General features: G+C 45.6%; 1 protein-coding gene across 1 annotated transcript in view; it reads left to right on the plus strand.

The window, feature by feature from the left end:
- The first annotated feature begins 1,766 nt into the window (after positions 1-1,766).
- The window catches only part of LOC141590865 (cation/H(+) antiporter 15-like), a 32,128-nt gene continuing 13,197 nt past the window's right edge, over positions 1,767-20,697 (plus strand). The window contains exons 1-2 of the mRNA XM_074411393.1: positions 1,767-2,547; positions 2,771-2,841. Coding sequence (XP_074267494.1) covers positions 1,767-2,547; positions 2,771-2,841 — 852 coding nt within the window. The remainder of the gene's footprint in view (positions 2,548-2,770; positions 2,842-20,697) is intronic.

Raw genomic sequence — 20,697 nt, forward strand, 5'->3', positions numbered from 1 at the left:
ATGTTGATTCGATTAAAAGGCTCAAATCTATGTCGCTTATTTCTTCGTTATCTTCAGAAACTCATGAGAAGTGTCCTAGTTGTGTCGAGGCCAAATTTGCTAAGAAACCTAGTAGACCTGTTACAACTAGACAAACGAGTCTTCTTGAGTTAATTCACACCGACCTAGCTGACTTCAAAAACACCATGAGCAGAGGTGGTAAACATTATTATGTCACTTTTATTGATGATTTTTCTAGATATACCAAAGTATATTTGCTTAGAAATAAAAGTGAAGCGAGGACATGTTTATAAAGTTCAAAACTGAGGTAGAAAATCACTTTTTGATAGGAAGATTAAAAGAGTCAGGTCCGATCGAGGAGGAGAGTATGGCTCTGGTTATTTAGTAGATTTTTGTGAGAAAAATGGTTTAATGCATGAAAAGAGCCCACCATACTTACCTCAATCGAATGGTGTAGCTGAACGTAAAAATAGAACTTTGAAAGAAATGATGAATGCTATGCTTTTAAGTTCTGGCCTTTCTGATGATATGTGGGGGAAAGCGGTGCTTTCAGCTTGTCATATTCTTAACAGGGTACCTCATAAGAAACTAGACAAGACACCCTATGAGATGTGGAAAGGTTATGCTCCTAACTTAAGTTACCTTAAAGTGTGTGGGTGTTTGGCTAAAGTAGGCTTACCTAGCTTTAGGAGGCCAACCATTGGATCTAAGACTTATGACTGCGTTTTCATTGGTTATGCTCAAAACAGTTCTGCTTATAGGTTCATGTCTTTAAGTGACAGGTCTATATCTGAGGCTAGAGATGCTGAGTTTTTTGAGCAGGTATTTCCTTTGAAGAAGGAAACGGTATCACTACCCGATGCCCCTGTTGTTTCTACTGTGCCTGTTAACCTTACTGACAGTTCTATGCATGTGAGCACTAGTACTTCTGGGGATCATGCAGTTGAACCAAGAAGGAGCAAAAGACCCAGAATTGAAAAGAGCTACGGGAGTGATTTCGTCAGAACTGACGCTATCAGACTTCACTTATCTGAAATCGCAGGTGATATTTTTGCTTTTGATGAGCTTGTTTCTGCTTTTTTTAATAGAAGATGATCCAAAAACATATGATGAGTCTATGAGATATATAGATGTTGTTTTTTTGGAAAGAAGCTATTAAAAATGAACTAGATTCTATTGTTTCTAATCAGACTTGGGAGTTAACTGATTTGCCTAAAGGTAGTAAACCCATTAGTAGCAAATGGATCTTTAAAAAGAAAATGAGACCTGATGGAACAATAGAAAGGTTCAAGGCCAGACTTGTGGTGAGGGGGTTTACACAAAAGAAAGATATTGACTATTTTGATACTTACTCACCTGTGACTAAAATTTCCACCATTAGAACTCGTGTTGCTTTGGCTGTTATTCATGATCTTGTAGTACATCAAATGGATGTAAAAACTGCTTTTTTGAATGGTGACCTAAATGAAGAGATCTATATGTTGCAACCCGAGGGGTTTGTGGTAAAGGGTCAAGAGAGTAAGGTGTGTAAACTGAGAAAATCACTATATGGTCTGAAACAAGCACCTAAACAGTGGTATGAGAAATTTCACAACACTTTGACTGACGATGGCTATATAACTAACAATTCTGATTCGTGTGTCTATTCTAAAATGTTTGGATCAGATTGTGTGATTATATGCTTATATGTTGATGACATGTTAATTCTTGGTAATAATTTATCTGTTGTAAATAAAACCAAACAATTTTTGTCATCACGGTTTGAGATGAAAGACTTAGGAGAAGCCGATGTTATCCTTGGAGTTAGAGTTGTGAAAACCCCAAGTGGTATATCCCTTAGTCAATCACATTATGTTGAAAAAGTGTTGAAGAAATTTAACAGTTTTGATGTTACACCTGCTAGAACTCCTTATGATGCTAGTATATCTTTGTGTAAGAACTTGGGAGATAGTGTCTCACAAGAAGAATATGCTAGAATTATAGGAAGTGTGATGTTCCTCATGAACTGTACTCGACCAGACATTGATTATGCTGTTAGTAGACTGAGTCGATATACACATAACCCCAGTGTCGAGCATTGGAATGCACTTCGTCGTTTACTTAAATACCTGAAAGGAACAATTGATTTGTGTTTGCATTATGGTAAATTTCCTGTTGTGTTAGAAGGATATTGTGATGCAAATTGGGTTGCAGGTAATGATGAAATTCATTTCACTAGTGGTTATGTGTTCACCTTGGGTGGAGGAGCTATATCGTGGAAGTCTGCAAAACAGACTTGTATAGCTAGCTCTACCATGGAATCTGAGTTCATTGCTCTTGAGTTGGCAGGTCAAGAAGCAGATTGGTTGAGGAACTTACTAGCAGACGTGCCCATGTGGGGAGGACAGGTTGCACCAGTCTCCTTACTCTGTGATAGTAAAGCAGCTATTAGTGTTGCTAAGAATAATGTCTATAATGGTAAGAGACGACATATTCGAATCAGGCACGGTGTGGTAAAACAACTTCTGAAAAATGGAGTAATTGCTTTGGACTATGTGAAGTCCGAATGTAATCTTGCCGATCCCCTTACTAAGGGGTTAACAAGGAGAGTAGTCCTTGACATGTCGAGGGGAATGGGGCTTAAGTCCTTAAATCAAGTTTGAATGTGACACTTGATGGACTCTATAGCTCATTCCTATGGCATTTGATATTCATAGCCAATTTTGGTGGTGCTTTGAGACGCACTTGATGGATTGTGTTTTTATATGAGGTTGGACTTTGTCCTTAATAGCTCTTATGAGAAGTGCTACTGAGAAGCACTTGAGCTACCTTTGGGGGTGTGATGGTTCAGCCACCATCTATGTAAGTGATAGGGCATATTCTGCACCGCTGACCAAGTCAACATATTGAGCAAGGTCAAAGATATCCACAGCAAGTCAACGACTTAGACAGCTTAGCCGATGCAGCCCCTCGACCTGTCAGCCTGGGTCTCGGCATGGCAACCTGCCAGTCGGGGCACATATCCGCGTACTCATATCCAAGAACCCTCGGTCGGCCTGCCATAGGTCCATCGGCCGAGGGTAGAACGGTCTTTTCACCTGCTAGCCACTTGGCCACTTGGCCACTACGTGACAAAAGGTGAAAGACTATAAATACTCCTCAACCTTCATTGAGGAAAGGATCCACATTTTAACCTAAGAAACACTATTCATCTGGTATTATCTTCCTTATCTCTCTACAATATACATTTAGTCAAGTAACAACAACTTATCCCATAAGTTTACTGACTTGAGCGTCGGAGTGAGTTCGCTCGGCCCCAAGCCGAGCCCTCAGTTTGTTCATCGTTTCAGGAGACCGAAAGGAGGATTCAAGCAAAGACGTCATTCTACGAGCTACGAGTGGTAACAAATATCTGCTCTGGAATTACACTCGGAACAATTGGCGCCGTCTGTGGGGAATCGCTACTAGAAGCTAGTCACATTCATTCCCAAACAAAAAAAAAAAAAAAACCCACCCAAAAAGCTAAGAGGATGTCGAAACAACAAGACGCAGTCGTGACCGACGAAACCGCACTCTACCAAGATGATACCTTCAACAATTCTGGAGTCGTGCAGCCCTCCACCGGCGGAGTAATCCAACCGGAGTTCGGAATGCCAATAATACCAGACACGCCGCTACCCGCCAACCAGGTCACCATCATGGGACATGTGGTTGACGTAAAACCGAAAATGCTCCTGGACCTAATTGGTAATACGCCTGCTCACACTGTCACGCCGACAAGAGCGGCGGAAACCGTCCAGGAGACCAGGGCCCGAAATGTGACTCCGAGAAATTTGAACGGAGCACTAGGAGAAGCTGACCCAGTCAAGTCGCCGGGGGAGCCCAAAGTGGGCGTGGTAGACCTAAGTCCTTCCCGCACTCATGGGAGGATAGCGTCCCCGCCGCATGAACGAGGCTTACCCCAAAGGAGCCAGAGGAGTCCGACTCAGCAGAGTTGGAGAAGAAGCCCGAGTCGAAGAAGGAGTCCTTCCCGCTACGAGGGGAGGAGCCGGACTAGGAACGCGAGGAGCCGATCCCCGCGTGTCGTTCGACACGTGGTCAGACAGCCCCTCAGCGCCTACGCCCTAGAAGTCCAGGTGCCAACTAAGCTCAAGTTGCCACCCATATCATACAAAGGAGATAGTGATCCAGCCGACCACGCCGAGGCTTTCGAGTCTTACATGTCGGTATGGGAGCAGCCCGATGAGGTCTGGTGCCGAGTTTTCCCAACAACTTTGCATGGGATGGCTCAAAGTTGGTACAAGGGGCTTCCCGACGGCTCGGTATACTATTACGCCGACCTAAGGGACGCCTTTTTAGCCCAGTACTCTTGCAACAAGAGAAGGGCCGTGGAGACGTCAGACCTCCTAACTATCAAACAGGAGGGGGGCGAGTCTCTACGAAGCTATGTGAAAAGATTCGACGGAAAGGTCCAGCAGATTCGAGAAATTAATCCCGAACTGGCGGCCTTCGCGGCGATGAAGGGCCTCCCAAGGGGAGACTTAAAAACGAGCTCATTAAGTGCGGAGGCCCGGGGTTTGATGCCGCCGGGAAGATGGCCGACCAAGCCATCAAGGTAGAGGACTATCACAAGACCGGGTAGGCCCAGCCGAGGCCGAGCACTCGAAAAAGAAGAGCGCCGGGAGGACAACCCGGATGAAAGACGCCGTGACAATAATAGGTCACGGTCGGACAAGTCTGCCAGAAACAGACTCGGCGGATGCCGGGGGCTCAGACCGTACTACCGAAAACGGTACGATGATCACACCCCCCTAGTCGTATCGGCCGCCGAGGTCTTCGCTTTGAGCAAAAACGAGGGTCAGAAGTGGGAAAGGCCCCCTAGGCCGAGGAGTGACGGTGACACGAGCCAGTACTGTGAGTACCACGGCCACACCGACCACTTAACCAACGACTGCCGCCATCTGAAGAATGCCATTGAAGAACTAATCCGGAAGGGGAGCCTCGGCAAATATGTTGCCGGTGGCCATAAACCAGATGCCGGCAGGTCGAATAGCAAGTCCGTCTTTGAACGGATAGGAGTAATCCATGTTGTCATCAGGGGCAACGAGAACGGTGGGTCCGCTCATGGGCACAAACAGCACCTGAATGAGCCATATCAGGCCATCAACTTTGTGCCCAACACAGCCACCCCCGCTTCCAACATCCCCGATATGACCATTGGGAAGGAGGACTACGAGGGAGTCATCGCTCTTCACAGCGACCCACTTACAGTCCACCTGGACATAGCCAACCACTTGGTGAAGAGGTGCCTGATTGACACAGGCGCCTACACAAACATTATGTACAGAGAATGCTTTCTCAGTCTCGGTCTGAGGGTTGAAGACTTAAGCCCCTGCACCAACCCGTTATACAGCTTTTCTGGGGCCGATCTGGTACCCCTGGGGTCAGTCCGATTGCCGGTGAGGTTCGGCGAGGGAGGTGCAGTCAAGAATGTTATGTCTGAATTCGTAGTCATCGACGGCACGTCTGCCTACAACGTCCTCATAGGCCGGGTCATTTTGAGCGAAATTGACGCCGTAATATCCATCCGGGCCCTGACATTGATATACGTCTCGGACCGGGGAGAAGCACATAAGCTCGTCTCAAAGAACGAGAAGGATCCCGGCGTATGGGAGATACACACTAGCGGCCCTTCCAAGACGGATAGCTCGAAGGCCAGCATCGTTATTATTAGCTCGAACGGAGACGTGTTTGAGCACGCCTTGAAGCTTACCTCCTTGGCCTCAATCAACGAATCCAAGTACGAGGCAGTGATAACCGGAGTCGAGCTAGCTAAAGCCGCCGGGGCGGAGCATGTCGTGGTGAAAACGGATTCGCTCTTGGTGACCAACCAGATCAAAGGAGCGTGCGAGGCTCGGGACTATAGGACGACAAGGTATCTAGAGAGGGTGAGAGTCGGCGCTTCAAAATTAAAATCCTTCCAGATACAGCACACTCCCAGGTCCGAGAACGACCGAACCATCAAAGCATGGTTGAAGGAGAGAGACCGAGGAGGTGGAGATTGATCCAGCCGCACCGTAACCGTCGGTGTCAACCCGGAACCAAAATTCAGGGCCGACCTCCTAGACTGCCGAGGGAAAATAAAGACGTCTTCGCCTACTCAGCGGCCGAGATGCCGGGTGTGAGCCGGGAGGTAATTACTCACAAGCTAAACGTACTTCCCACCGCTCGCCCCGTCAAGCAAAGGATGGGGAACTCCTCAGTCGAGAAAGATGAGGCCATCAAAGCCGAGGTAGATAAACTACTTACGGCGGGTTTTATTATGCCTTGCACTTATCCTGAGTGGCTAGCCAATGTTGTGATGGTGAGGAAATCATCGGGAGCTTGGAGAATGTGTGTAGATTTTACCAATCTTAATAAAGCATGCCCCAAAGATTGTTATCCTTTGCCTCGAATAGATAGCTTAATCGACGCCACGGCAGCTACACCATGCCGAGCCTCGCTAGACGCCTTCTCGGGGTATCACCAGGTATTCATGGCTGAGGAGGACATGCCTAAATGCGCATTCATCACCGCTAACGGCACATACATGTACAAAATGATGCCGTTTGGTTTGAAAAACGCCGGCGCAACGTATACGAGACTGGTGGACAAAGTGTTCCAAAATAAAAAAGGGTGAAACATTGAGGCTTACGTCGACGATGCTATTGTGAAAAGCAAGTCGGACAGCGAGCACCTGGCCGATTTACACGAAACATTCTGTTCACTAAGGAAATACAAGATGAAGCTCAACCCAATGAAATGCAACTTCGGTGTCCGGGCAGGTAAGTTCCTCGGTGTACTTGTCGGTGCAGAGGCATCGACGCAAATCCGGACAAAGTCCGAGAAATCGAGACTGCCGGAACCAAGGAATCGAAAAGAGGTTATGATGCTGACCGGGAGAATGGCGGCTCTCGCCCGTTTCATCTCTCGGTCAGCCGACAAGAGCACCCCATTCTTCAAAGTGTTGAAAGGGAATAAAGACTTCAGCTGGGGGGAGGAACAGAGCACGGCTTTCAAGCAACTGAAAGCTCATCTTCAGACTCTCCCAACTCTGTGCCGGCCCAGATCGGGGAGACGCTATACCGTACATAGCGATTACCTCGGCCACGGTCAGTGCCGTGATCGTCAGGGAAGAAGACAAACAGCAACACCCAATCTACTTTGTCAGCCATACGCTATTGCTCGCCGAGAGGAATTACCCACTAATTGAAAAAGCGGCTTTCGCCGTCGTCGTTGCCACAAGGAAGTTAAAACCCTACTTCGACGCGCACCCGTGTGACGGTCCTAACCGATCGCCATTGGAGAAAGCTTTGGAAAAATTCGAACAATCCGGTAGACTCATCAAATGGGCGGTGGAACTCTCGGCTTCGGCATCCAAGACAAACCAAGGCCCTCGATAAAGGGGCAAGCACTTTTGCATTTCCTGGCCGAATGCACATATCAAGAAAGGCCAAACCGGGTGTATGGGAAGTTTACACCGACGGCTCCTCCACGACGAACGGCTCGAAGCGGCATCCTTATCATCAGCCCAAACGGGGACGAGTTTGAGTATGCCTTGAAATTCACCTTCTCGGCCTCGAACAACGAATCCGAATACGAGGCGGTGATAACCGGAGTCGAGCTAGCTAGGGTCACGCTGGGAGCGAGAACACATTGTGTTGAAGAGACTCACTATTGGTTACTAACCAAATCGAGGGGAGTTTGAGGCTCGGTGACGACGGAATGGTAAGGTACCTAGAAAGGGTAAAAGCCGACATAGCGAAATTGAAATCTTTCCAAATCCAATGCGTTCCCAGATCCGAGAACAACCGGGCCGACGCTCTCTCAAAGCTTGCCGGCTCAACCATTAAGAATGTCACCGAACCGTCTTTGGTAGATATCAGAATGCAAAGAGCATCACCGAGACCGTCGGCATGGTGGGCAACACAGAGACCGAGACAACGTGGATGACTCCGATAATGAAATACAAACTTACAAGTGAGTTGCCGGAGGACCGCAATTCCTCGGCCAAGATAAAACGGATTGCCGCGTGTACTTGGTGTTCGAAGGGGAACGTATGAAGGTCCGTAATAAGACCACTCTTGAAGTGTGTCGGTCCAGCCGACGCAGAGCTGATACTGACAGAGATTCACGAGGGCGTCTGCGGACAGCCGGACACCACATGGGGGCAAGAACACTAGCCCACAAAGCTCTCCGAGCCGGCTACTTCTGGCCCACCATGCTTCAAGATTCCAGAACAAAAACCAAGAAGTGCACGAATCGTCGGATGCATGCCCGTGATACACGCTCCCTCCCGGGACCTACAACCGGTGCTTAGTCCCCTTCCTTTCGCACAGTGGGGGATGGACATGCTAGGGCCGTTCCCAACGGCCTCCGGAGGAAGGAAGTTCTTGATCGTCGCCGTTGATTACTTCACCAAATGGGTTGAAGCTGTAGCAGTAACGGCGAAGACCACAGCGGCCGTCAGAAAAGTAATCTGGGAAAATGTTATAACTCGTTTCGGATTACCCCAAGTTATGGTATTTGACCACGGCCGAGAGTTTTGGAGTGACCTGATAATGAACTGGTTAGAAGAGCTTGGCATCAAATTTGCATACTCCTCCGTCTGCCAACCACAGAGCAACGGGCAGGCGGAAGCAGCCAACAAAACAATCCTCAACGGTTTGAAGAAGACAGTTGAAGACCTTAAGGGAAGGTGGGCCGATGAACTACCCGGTGTCCTGTGGTCCCTTCGAACCACGGAGAAAGAAGCAACGGGGTACACCCCCTTCCACTTAGTCTACGGTTCCGAAGCAGTCCTACCAATTGAAGCGACGGTGCCAACATTCAGAACGGCTACCTTTAACCCAGTTGGAAACGAGGAAAGCTTGAAAGCCTCCCTAGACCTGGTCGAAGAAAGCCGAAATACAAAGACGCCTCAACTTGGCAAAGATATCAAAACCGGATGAAAAGAGCCTACAACCGAAGAGTCCACAAAAGGGACTTAAAAGTGGGAGACCTAGTCCTAAGGAAGTCGGCTGCCACCAACAAAGGAAATATTCATGGCAAACTGACGGCCAACTGGGAGGGTCCCTACAAAGTGGTTGAAGAGATGAGGCCGGGTACATACCGGCTGACAGACATGGGAGGTGTGCCTTTGATGAGCCATTGGAACACCGATAACTTAAGAAAATACTTTGTATAGCGGCGGAGGTGTCCAAACCCATTGTGGACACCCCAACGCACGATCATAACAAACAAATGAATCACCCAAGTTTTCCATCGAAGTGTTTGTCCCCTCCACAATTGCCACCAAAGCGGGCACTCAAAGAGAAGAATTGCTATCGAGCCATAACCCCGATTACCTCGGCCTTAGCCGAGAGCGACGGGGACACAATGACCGATGCGCTAGAAGAATTGCTATCGAGCCATAACCCCGATTACCTCGGCCTTAGCCGAGAGCGACGGGGACACAATGACCGATGCGCTAGAAGAATTGCTATCGAGCCATAACCCCGATTACCTCGGCCTTAGCCGAGAGCGACGTGGACACAATGACCGATACGCTAGAAGAATTGCTATCGAGCCATAACCCCGATTACCTCGGCCTTAGCCGAGAGCGACGGGGACACAATGACCGATACGCTAGAAGAATTGCTATCGAGCCATAACCCCGATTACCTCGGCCTTAGCCGAGAGCGACGGGGACACAATGACCGATACGCTAGAAGAATTGCTATCGAGCCATAACCCCGATTACCTCGGCCTTAGCCGAGAGCGACGGGGACACAATGACCGATACGCTAGAAGAATTGCTATCGAGCCATAACCCCGATTACCTCGGCCTTAGCCGAGAGCGACGGGGACACAATGACCGATACGCTAGAAGAATTGCTATCGAGCCATAACCCCGATTACCTCGGCCTTAGCCGAGAGCGACGGGGACACAATGACCGATACGCTAGAAGAATTGCTATCGAGCCATAACCCCGATTACCTCGGCCTTAGCCGAGAGCGACGGGGACACAATGACCGAGAATGAAAGAGGAGGCGACCAATGTGTCATGTTTAAAAAGACGTTAAACACAGTTGAGATATGCATTCTAACTGCCTCGGCCATGCCGACGGTAAAAACGAAGGCACTCAATTAATGACGCAAAAAGACAAGTGAAGAATGATGATCAAATCCCCGGCCAAAGCCGAAGACCGATAATAAAACTTTATTGAAAATAATTGCAAGGAGAGTACAGACGACGGCCGTCCCCATAAGGATAGCCTAAACTCTACCTACCAAAGCTTTACAAAAAGCGAGGAAACAAAAAAAAAAAAAAAGGTTACAGACTTGTGATTTGAAGCGCCAAAAGATGGCAGGGAGAGAAGGCTCAATAATTGGCCCCCGAACAGCTAAAGCTATCCGAGACGCCGGGTGAGTCTGGTGACGACCGCCCGTCTCCCTATGCTGTTCTTGCCGCCCTCCATCGCAGCAAAGAAGCATCTTCGTGGCCGGCTCGTAAGAGGGCTCGACGTTTTCAAGTGCCTTTAGCCCCTCGGCCTCCTTCACCTTTGCATCATAGGCCGCCTTGGCCTCGCCTCATATCGAGCCGCCTTCGCGCCTCCGTCTTCTCTCGCAGCCCGCCGCTCCGCAAAGATCGGCCATCTCGCCCGAAGCTGGTCAAATTTATCCCACGGGAAGGAGCCCTCGGGAACGAGCTTTTTGATTGCCTCCCTGGTCGCCTCCTCAGCCTGGTTCCGGAATTGGGCGCACATTTTAGGGAGAAGATCATCTTGAAGCATTTCAATATCCTTCTCCTTTTGAGCAAGGGTAGCCTGCGCGTCCCTGAGCGCCTCCGCCTGGTTATGGAACAGATCCTTCCACTCTTCCCTCTTGGCAACCACGGCGTCATAAGCGCCCTTGTACCTGTCCCGCTCCTCCATCATCTTGGCAGTGGCGGCATCAGCTTCCTCAACTTTGGCCCTCTCGGCCCCTAGCAGCTTCTCAGTTTCCTCCACGCGCTTCTTGGCAGCAAAGAGATCCAGTTTAGCCTTCCCGGCTTCCCCCTTTGCGGCAGAGAGATCAAGTTTAAGCTTTGCGATCAGTGGCGCAGCTTGGGCCATGGTCTTCTCCTGCTCCATGATGTGGGAGCCGGCTTGTTGGGTCCACTTGGCCAGCCTCTTATATAGTTTCACACCCTCTGCCACAAGCTCGGAGGGAGGAATCTTCTGAGCTGAGGAGTCAACGATGACATTTCTGTCACCCGCCTTCTCAATAGCCTTCTCAGGCTGCTTACCTAATTGCCGTTCAGTGAGAACGGCGGCACGCCAAGGAGGATCTACAAAAATTTACAGAGCATCCATGTCACCATGCATTGACACATCGTAAAGCCGGTCATCGGGATGTCCAACGAACCAGCTAAATCCGAACCACAAGTTAGATCCGTACCAGTCTGGACCCTCTTCGTACGAGGGCCATTTGAGTCGATCTTTCCCAAAGAACGATGGAAGGACGGAGGCTCTTTTCTCTTCTTCGAGGAGAAAGGCCCTTAGCAACGGTCACCGCCCCATCGGTGATTTCGATGACCTCCGCAAGCTCCTTCGAACCACCGGGGTCGAAGAGGGAGCGCCACGACGCCGCCGCCAACTCGGACGCGCCTTCTTTGTTCTCTTTGGCACGCTCCGAGAACCCTTGCTCGTGCCGCCGCCGGATCCGGTGACTTTAGTTGCTTATCCATGAGTTAGTTGGGAGACGGTCTACGATCACGCAAGTCACCGTAGGATCTTTGTTCAACGACCTTCCCGTCCTTATCAAGCCCCAACCTCTCGCAAGGTCCTCTCGCATGCAGATCCCGGCCAAACCGGTCTGCAAGAAATCAAACAAAGGTTACATAAAAGGAGTAAAACAAAGCTCTGAAACAAGAGCATAACAGGCAAAGATGGGCCTCACACCGACCCCACTCACCCCGGGCCGAGGGCGGTATGAGGCCGACGCGGCATAGCACTCATCCTCGAAGAATAATCCGAGTCTGGGGCAGCCATCCCTTCTCAAAGATCAAACAACTGACGCCCGCTTCTCATCCGCAGAAGAGGGACCATCGAAGCGTGCATCTTAACCTTACCCCGGGAGATACATTCCTCATACTCTTCCCGGTCCTCACACCGCAAGTAAACAGGGCTCTGGAAAGACCGAGGCAATGGGTAGTCCTCCGGCACTTGAACATACACCCATCGCCGTTGCCAGTCCTTGCAAGAAGTAAGTCTGGACACGGAGACGAAGCCTGGCTCCGCCTGCACGCTGTACCACCCCACTTTACCGGCGATTGACGGCCGTAGATGATGAAGGCGGCGGAATAAGTTGACTGTCGGGATCTCCCCCCTAAAAAGACAGAGCCACACAAAGCCGACTATCGTCCTCATGGCCAACGGATGCAGTTGGGCCACAGCGACGTTCATAGCTTTGATGATGGCCATGACGTATTTATTCAAAGGAAACCGTAACCCATACTCCAGTGCCACGATGTACACGTCGATGTGACCGGTGGAGGGCAACAGACCGCCCGACCCTCCTTAGGGATAACGATCTTGTACCCCTCACCGAAGGAGAAATGACCTCCGAAAAATGTTTCGCCGGAACAATCGGGCGAACTTATGGGCCCAAGCACGGTCAAGACCCGGTCGTGCAGGCCTCGCCATGATCCGGGATAGACAGACCTCTCACCATCGACGGAGTCCTCTCATCATCATCAGCGTCATCATCCTCATCCTCCCACTCCTCCAAAATTGGTGGATCGACTACGGGAGAAGGAGACCTAGGGCCCCCAAACCTTATCGGGATGGCGTCTAGTATCCCCTCCCCATCAAGACGCGACGGGGAACCCCCCGGCGCAGAAGTGCTAGTCCCGGCGTCAGCAGAAGACATAATAGTAATAATTACTTAACAAAATAAAAAGTGAAGAAATTTGTTTGTTTACCTTGAAGAAAAACACTCGCCGGAGTAACAACTCTGAAAATTAGAAGACAAAGAAGCCCTTGAAAGTTTAGAGAGAAGAAAATTTTGGAGAATGAAATTGGTTGCCAATTTCATTCAATAACTGCCCTATTTATAGGGAAAAGCCCATAAGGAAGGACCAATCAGCGAACAGCCCATGAAGCGCCAACCAATCAGCGTGCAGACACGTGTCGGACATGCAACCACGGGATGTCAATCGTTGCAACAGTTGAACGTCAATCAATGCAACAGTGACCAAGCGTCTTCAACACGCCCATTCACATCTCTCCGCCTATTCACCTTCCTCAGCAAATTCCCAAGCATCCGTCCTCCGCCGCCACATGATCAACCAAGCTAGGTAGCGCCGGGGGCAAGCAAAAACAACCGGCTCTCTCAACCCTGGTCTCGGCCGGCGTCGGTTTCTTTTCCACATCGGATGCCCTTTACACATCCATGTGGAGGGGGGATATGGTACGGCCTAAGAAAGACCAGGCCGAGGTAAAAGAAGCCGACGCAGTAGAAGAAGCCGATGCAGAAAATTTTTTACAAATTACTTACGCAGAATATACGCTCAAACATACATCGGAGCCCATACCACGGCATAGACTACGCTGGGGGCAAATTGATAGGGCATATTCTGCACCGCTGACCAAGTCAACATATTGAGCAAGGTCAAAGATATCCACAGCAAGTCAACGACTTAGACAGTTTTTTAGCCGATCGAGCCCCTCGGCTGTCGGCTGGTCTCGGCATGACAACCTGCCAGCCGGGGCACATATCCGCGTACTCATATCCAAGAACCCTCGGTCGGCCTGTCATAGGTCCATCGGCCGAGGGTAGAACGGTCTTTTCACCTGCTAGCCACTTGGCCACTACGTGACAAAAGGTGAAAGACTATAAATACTCCTCAACCTTCATTGAGGAAAGGATCCACATTTTAACCTAAGAAACACTATTCATCTGGTATTATCTTCCTTATCTCTCTACAATATACATTTAGTCAAGTAACAACAACTTATCCCATAAGTTTACTGACTTGAGCGTCGGAGTGAGTTCGCTCGGCCCCAAGCCGAGCCCTCAGTTTGTTCATCGTTTCAGGAGACCGAAAGGAGGATTCAAGCAAAGACGTCATTCTACGAGCTACGAGTGGTAACAAATATCTGCTCTGGAATTACACTCGGAACAGTAAGAATATAAAAATTCTCACTAGAGCACTCACCTAAACCAGGGTAAACGCATGGCTTTAAAAGCGTTGCACTTGAAATCGCGGAACAAAACAGTCTTTGAAGGTATGATATGTGTTGTGGGGGAATCAATGACCGAAGACCGACAAGGAATTCAAATCGAAAGATATTCTCTTGTTGAAAGTAAATTGTTGCCCCATTTCACTAATACGTCAATTCAAGTCGAAAGACATTGAACGTTTAAGTATCTAGTCCTTCCTTACCCAGAAATTTCTCTTTAGCTTTTCCTTATCATCAGTGGAGGATTGTTGTTGTGATGCCAAGTAAAGCCAAAGGTTTTTTGTTTTTTTTGGTTCATACACTCTCCCACATCAGTGAGGAGATATGTATGTTTTGTGTTTATATTAACTTTGGTCCAATGGTGGGTAAGAGATTGGACCAAGGAGGCTTTTCTGGTGATTGTTGGGCTTGTGGGTTTAGGTCCAAACACACACACGCGCGCGCGCGCCGGCCCGGCCCGGCTCGAGCTCGGGCTCGGGTTTGGGTTTGGGTAGAGCACCTGCGGTGCGGGCCAAAAGCCCTCTTTTATCTTATCTTTTTTGGGCCTGACTTGTGTGTGTTTTTGGAGTCCTGTAACGGATCTCAGTCAAACAAAATCTCTGTGATTAAGGAGATTTATTCTCCATTAATCCCGTTTGACTGTCATTAAGGGGATTTATTGTCTCCTTTATTTCCTCCGTTTGACCCTCCGTTTTTGCCTGTAACAGCTCTATTTTCGACTATAAATAGAGATGTTCTCTCATCACTTTAGACACACAATTCTCATATCTCTCTTATCTCTCTCAAATATGATATTCATCTGTTTCTGAGTAATTTCTGGGTTCGTTTCTGTTTGTTCCAAGGCTCTCATACACGAGTGGTTGTGTACGGGTGTCGCAGTGTTAACCTTGGGGAACTACCGGCGTGAGATGATTACCACCACGGTCGTGCCGATATAGTTTTCAAGTCAGTGGCCTCCATACCACGGCGCTGCAATTCCGTTTTCGATAAGTCTATTTCTGTCTCTTGTTTCGTTAAAGTTTCTGTCTGTTTTTCATTGTTACGAATTATCTTTCCAACAATATTAACCCAAAATCTTTTGAGTCTCTCAAGTATTGTCTTAGAGAGTTCTTAAGAGTTAAGAGTTTGTATCATTATCTCCATAATATGATATAAAAAATAATATGGAGGATGTTTTAATTATTAAAAAAGATGATGTACTTCTTACTTCTTAGTATGTTATTTGTCCCACATTAATAATTTAGATATTGTTAATATGTAATGTATAAATAGTAAAATTGTCCCGCATCGGAAAATTTGCACATATTTAGATTCGTGGTAAGAAATGTTATCATTAAAGTATAGATTTCATATAATTTGCACATATTTAAGATGATGTACTTCTTAATATGTTATATGTTCTACAATGAACGTATAAATATTAGAATTCTCCCACATCGAAAGATTAACGTAAAGTGAGCTGATCCTATGATTATAAATAGAAGACATCCTTGAAACTCAGATATGTTATATGTTCTACATTTGATATTTCATAAGTGATAGTTTATAATTTTTATATAAAAGCTTTTACATTTCATTTGACCAAAAAGTATCTTTAAAAAAGCTATGAAAATTATATAATTAGATTCGTGGTAAGAAAAATAATGTTACCATTAGAGTATAGATTTCTTATCATTTGCACATATTTATACATTATATATAATCTAAGTTCCAGTATGACTCATATTTATAATCATAGGATCACCTCACCTTATATTGATCTTTCGATGTGGGACAATTTTATTATTTATATGTAGTATATTCATCACATTAGATTATGTTTCAATGTGAAACATATATCATACTAAGAAGTACACAATCCTTTATATTAACAAATTATATGAAATCCATACTCTAATGATAGCATTTGTTACCACAAATCAAATTATATTATTTTCATAATTTTCTTAACGATATTATTTTACGAAATGAAATGTATTAGTTTTTATATAAAAATTAGAAACATCACTTGAATATAATATAATATAATAAATTATTATAATTAAAAGATTCTACACTTTATTTTTTGCATCCAAAAATATTATTTATAATAGTTTCCTAAATTAATTTTTAGGAAACTCCACTTTGATAATCATCTGATGTGGGACAATTCAACTATTTATACGTAGTATATTCACCACACCTACGTTATTTTTCCAATGTGGGACAAATAATATACTTAGAAAAAATATCATATCATATATATAAGTTGTAACACCCCTGATTTTCGGCTAAATTAAAACTAACTTTTACATATAAAACGCGCCGAAATACAGAGATATTATAACTAATAAACAAAGTCTCTTCTTACAAATGTTTAAAATAAAATATACAAGATAGAAAATGAAATAAAGCTTTTACAAAGTCTCTAATAAAAACTTGACTTGAAAAGAAATCCTTTTAAACAGCAGCGGAAGTCACCTGAAAAGAAAATCAGAAGACAGAAAGGAACTACCCCCATGACGAGTAGCCCCGAAGGGAGAAAACACGTCAGCTGAAAAGCTGAGTAACAGATAATACCTCAATATAAGCAGCGTAGTTTTTGGTCATGGCGTGGAAATAAGCACACATAAAAATAAAAATAAACAGAGAGAATAATAAAAACACTCCCCGTTAACTCATCTCATGCTCAAACCTACTCCATAATATAATAGATACTCTCATCCTAATAATTAACTCAAGTTTCATCTCATTACTCCGTCTCACTCATTACTCCGTCTCATAATATAATACTCCATAGTAACCAAGTATCGTATTCTCATCGTCGAACCTAAGCCAAGGACAAGAGGTGAGTGAACTGGCGGATAAAAACCGCAAAACAATATTTCCATCTCAATATCGATTTCAAACTCAAATAACTCAATAACCATGGTCACTCTAGACCGTAAACATAACTCGGCTCAAAGGCCCCATAACTCATAACTCAATACTAGTAACCAATTTCCAACTCAATTTCAATATCAATATTGTCAAAGGCTCAAAGAACCGTGCTCAACATTTAGAGTAAAACTCTAAGCTACTCACCCACTAGTCAAGGACAAGGAAACGACAATAACGAACACAGTACGACAATCCATAATCACAAACCCAACTCCAATCCATTGATATAACCATACACTTGAGCATAAAATCATCTCGCTGTCACGCATCATATAAGACTACATACACCATGATAATATTTCATACGAAGTATCTTACATACAAAACACATCTCATTATGTCATAAATGACCAATCATGGTAACCATCATTTATTAATCCCAAATAACTATATCTCTCATGTGCATCTACTGCTAATCGGCCAAATTCTAAGTCCTCTTTTCACGGATACCAACTCAATTCTAACCCACTGATCTTTAACCCATATTCCAATAAAGAATTAACAGCATAGAATAAAATAGCTACTATATTGTACTCCCTCTATTTTTTATATATGATTTTCTCACATTTCGAGACACTCCCTTCTCTTTTCAATATCTCTTAAAATATAAGACTAGATATTATGATATGTATACTCATATGAAAGAGTTTTTCGTAAGGAATTTAATGGTACCATTTTTATATTTTTTTAACAAATATATTTTTGTAAATATTAAAGTCAAAGGCTTACCTCGTAAATGCAAAACGTCATATATAAAAAAGTGGAGGGAGTATAAATTATTAAAAACGATTATCACTTAACAATTTTAATAATCAATTCATCACATAAACTACATACAACCGACATAAATTCATACAACCCCAAACAATAATAAGAGTATTAGGATCGGTAGAGTCGTGTTACATTAAATCTGAATTTGAGACCAAAATTCTTCACTTAGAAACTTGACCGACATAAGATAGGAAAATTGTCAAACTCGAAAAATCACAAGAATCCGCAGAAGTTATCCGATAGAGACGAGAGAGGATCAAAGGCTTTATGAGATATTTGTTTTCTGAGAAACGTGATGATTGATAATAGGCAAAGGCATAGGCATAATACTTGATGGAATATTTTATGTAGGCAATGAGAGATAGAGCTTAAGAATAAGACGGCTGAACATAGGGAGATTAAATATTAAGTACTCCGTGCAATAAAACGACTTTAATATATTTTTTTTTTTTAGAAGTTAAACCCATTAGGAAATTTTTATAACATCAAATATATTAAAATATATTTCTGAATTATAAGTAAAGAATATTATTATAAAATCAAAAATATTTGGGATATTACATAAGTATAGAAAAATCGTACGAACATAGTATAGTATATTTTCTCATTATTAATCAGGTTGGATGTCCAACTGGGTGCGAGAAAGATAGTGTATTTCTGACAATGTTATTTGTTCCATATTGAAAAATAATGTAGGTGTTGTTAATATATAATGTATAAATAGTCGAATTGTCCCACATCGGAAAATTACTATAAGGTGGGGTGAACCTATGATTATAAATAAGAGTCATCTTTGGAACTTAAATATCAACCAAATTTTTTTCGAGTCTCTTAAGTATTGTCTTATTAGAGAATTCTTATTAGAGTTTCTATCATTATCCCTTTAATAGTAAAATTTATTTATTACTCCCTCTATTTTTTTATATATGACTTTCTCACATTTCGAGATACTCCCTTCTCTCTTCAATATCTCTTAAAATATAAAACTAAATATTATGATATGTATACTCATATGAAAGAGTTTTTCGTAAGGAATTTAATGGTACCATTTTTATATTTTTTGAACAAATATATTTTTGTAAATATTAAAGTCAAAAGCTTACTACATAAATGCAAAACGTCATTGATGGGGCATATTCTGCACCCTCTGACCAAGTCAACATATTGAGCAAGGTCAAAGATATCCACAGCAAGGTCAACGACTTAGACAGCCTAACCGACGCCGCCTGTCGGCCTGTCTCTTGTGCCTCGGCTAGGACAACTAGCCAGCCGGGGCACATATCCGCGAACTCATATCCAAGACCCCTCGGCGAGTCATCGGGGCCCGCCGCCGCCATAGGCCCCTCGGCCGAGGGTAGATCAGTCTTTCCACCTGCTAGCCACTTGGCCACTTGGCCACTACGTGACAAAAGGTGAAAGTCTATAAATACTCCTCTACTCTCATTGAGTAGAGGATCCACAATTCAACCTAAGAATCACTATTCATCTGGTAATATCTCCCTTATCTCTCTACAATACATACTTCGCCAAGTAACAACAACTTATCCCATTTAAGTTTACTGACTTGAGCGTCGGAGTGAGTTCGCTCGGTCCAAAGCCGAGCCCTCGGTTTGTTCATCGTTTCAGGAGACCGCAAGGAGGATTCAACCAAAGACGTCATTCTACAAGCACGGGTGGTAACAAATAATCGCTCCGGGAATTACACCCGGAACAATTGGCGCCGTCTGTGGGGAAAGATACTAGAAGCTAGTCACATTCATTCCCAAACAAAAAAAAAAACAAAAACCCACCCAAAAAGCTAAGAAGATGTCAAAACAACAAGAGGTATTCGTGACTGACGAAACCGAATTCTACCATGAGGATACCGTCCACAATTCTGGAGTTGCGCAGCCCTCCACCGGCCGGGTAATTCAACCGGAGTACGGGATGCCAATAATACCAGATACGCCGCTGCCCGCCAACCAGGTCACCATCATGGGACATGTGGTTGATGCAGCAAAACTGAAGCAACTCCTGGACCTAATTAGTAGTACGCCGACTCACACTGTCACACCGACAAGAGCGGCGGAACCCGTCCAGGAGACCAGGGCCCAGAATGTGACTCCAAGAGACTTGAACGGAGCACCGGAAGAAGCTGGCCTGTCAAGACGGGGAGCCCAGAGCGCTAGTGGCAGACCTGAGTCCTTCCCGCACTCACGGGAGGACGGCGTCGCCGCAGCACCGACGAGGCATTCCCCAGAGGAGTGGAAGAAGTCCGACTTACCAGAGTCGGAGAAGAAGTCCGACTCACCAGAGTCGGGGAAGAAGCCCGACTCACCAGAGTCGGAGAAGAAGCCCTTCCCGCCACGGGGAGAGGAGTCGGACTAGGGGTGCGAGGAATCGATCGCCGCGTGTCGTTCGACACGTGGTCAGACAGCCCCTCAGCACCTACGTCTTAGAGACCCTGGTGCCGACTAAGCTAAAGTTGCCACCCATAGCATACAAAGAAGAAGGCGACCCAACCGACCACGTTGAGGCTTACGAGTCTCACATGTCGGTATGGGAGCAACCCGATGAGGTTTGGTGCCGAGTCTTCCCGACGACACTGCATGGGATGGCACAAAGTTGGTACAAGGGGCTACCCGACGGGTCGGTATACTGTTACGCCGACCTAAAGGACGCATTCCTAGCCCAGTATTCTTGCAACAAGAGGAGGGCCGTGGAGACCTCGGACCTCCTGACTATCAGACAGGAGGGAGGCGAGTCTCTCCGAAGTTACGTAAAGAGGTTCGACGCCAAGGT

This window comes from Silene latifolia, chromosome 1 (assembly GCF_048544455.1).
Source record: "Silene latifolia isolate original U9 population chromosome 1, ASM4854445v1, whole genome shotgun sequence".
In the NCBI taxonomy this organism is placed as follows: domain Eukaryota; kingdom Viridiplantae; phylum Streptophyta; class Magnoliopsida; order Caryophyllales; family Caryophyllaceae; genus Silene; species Silene latifolia.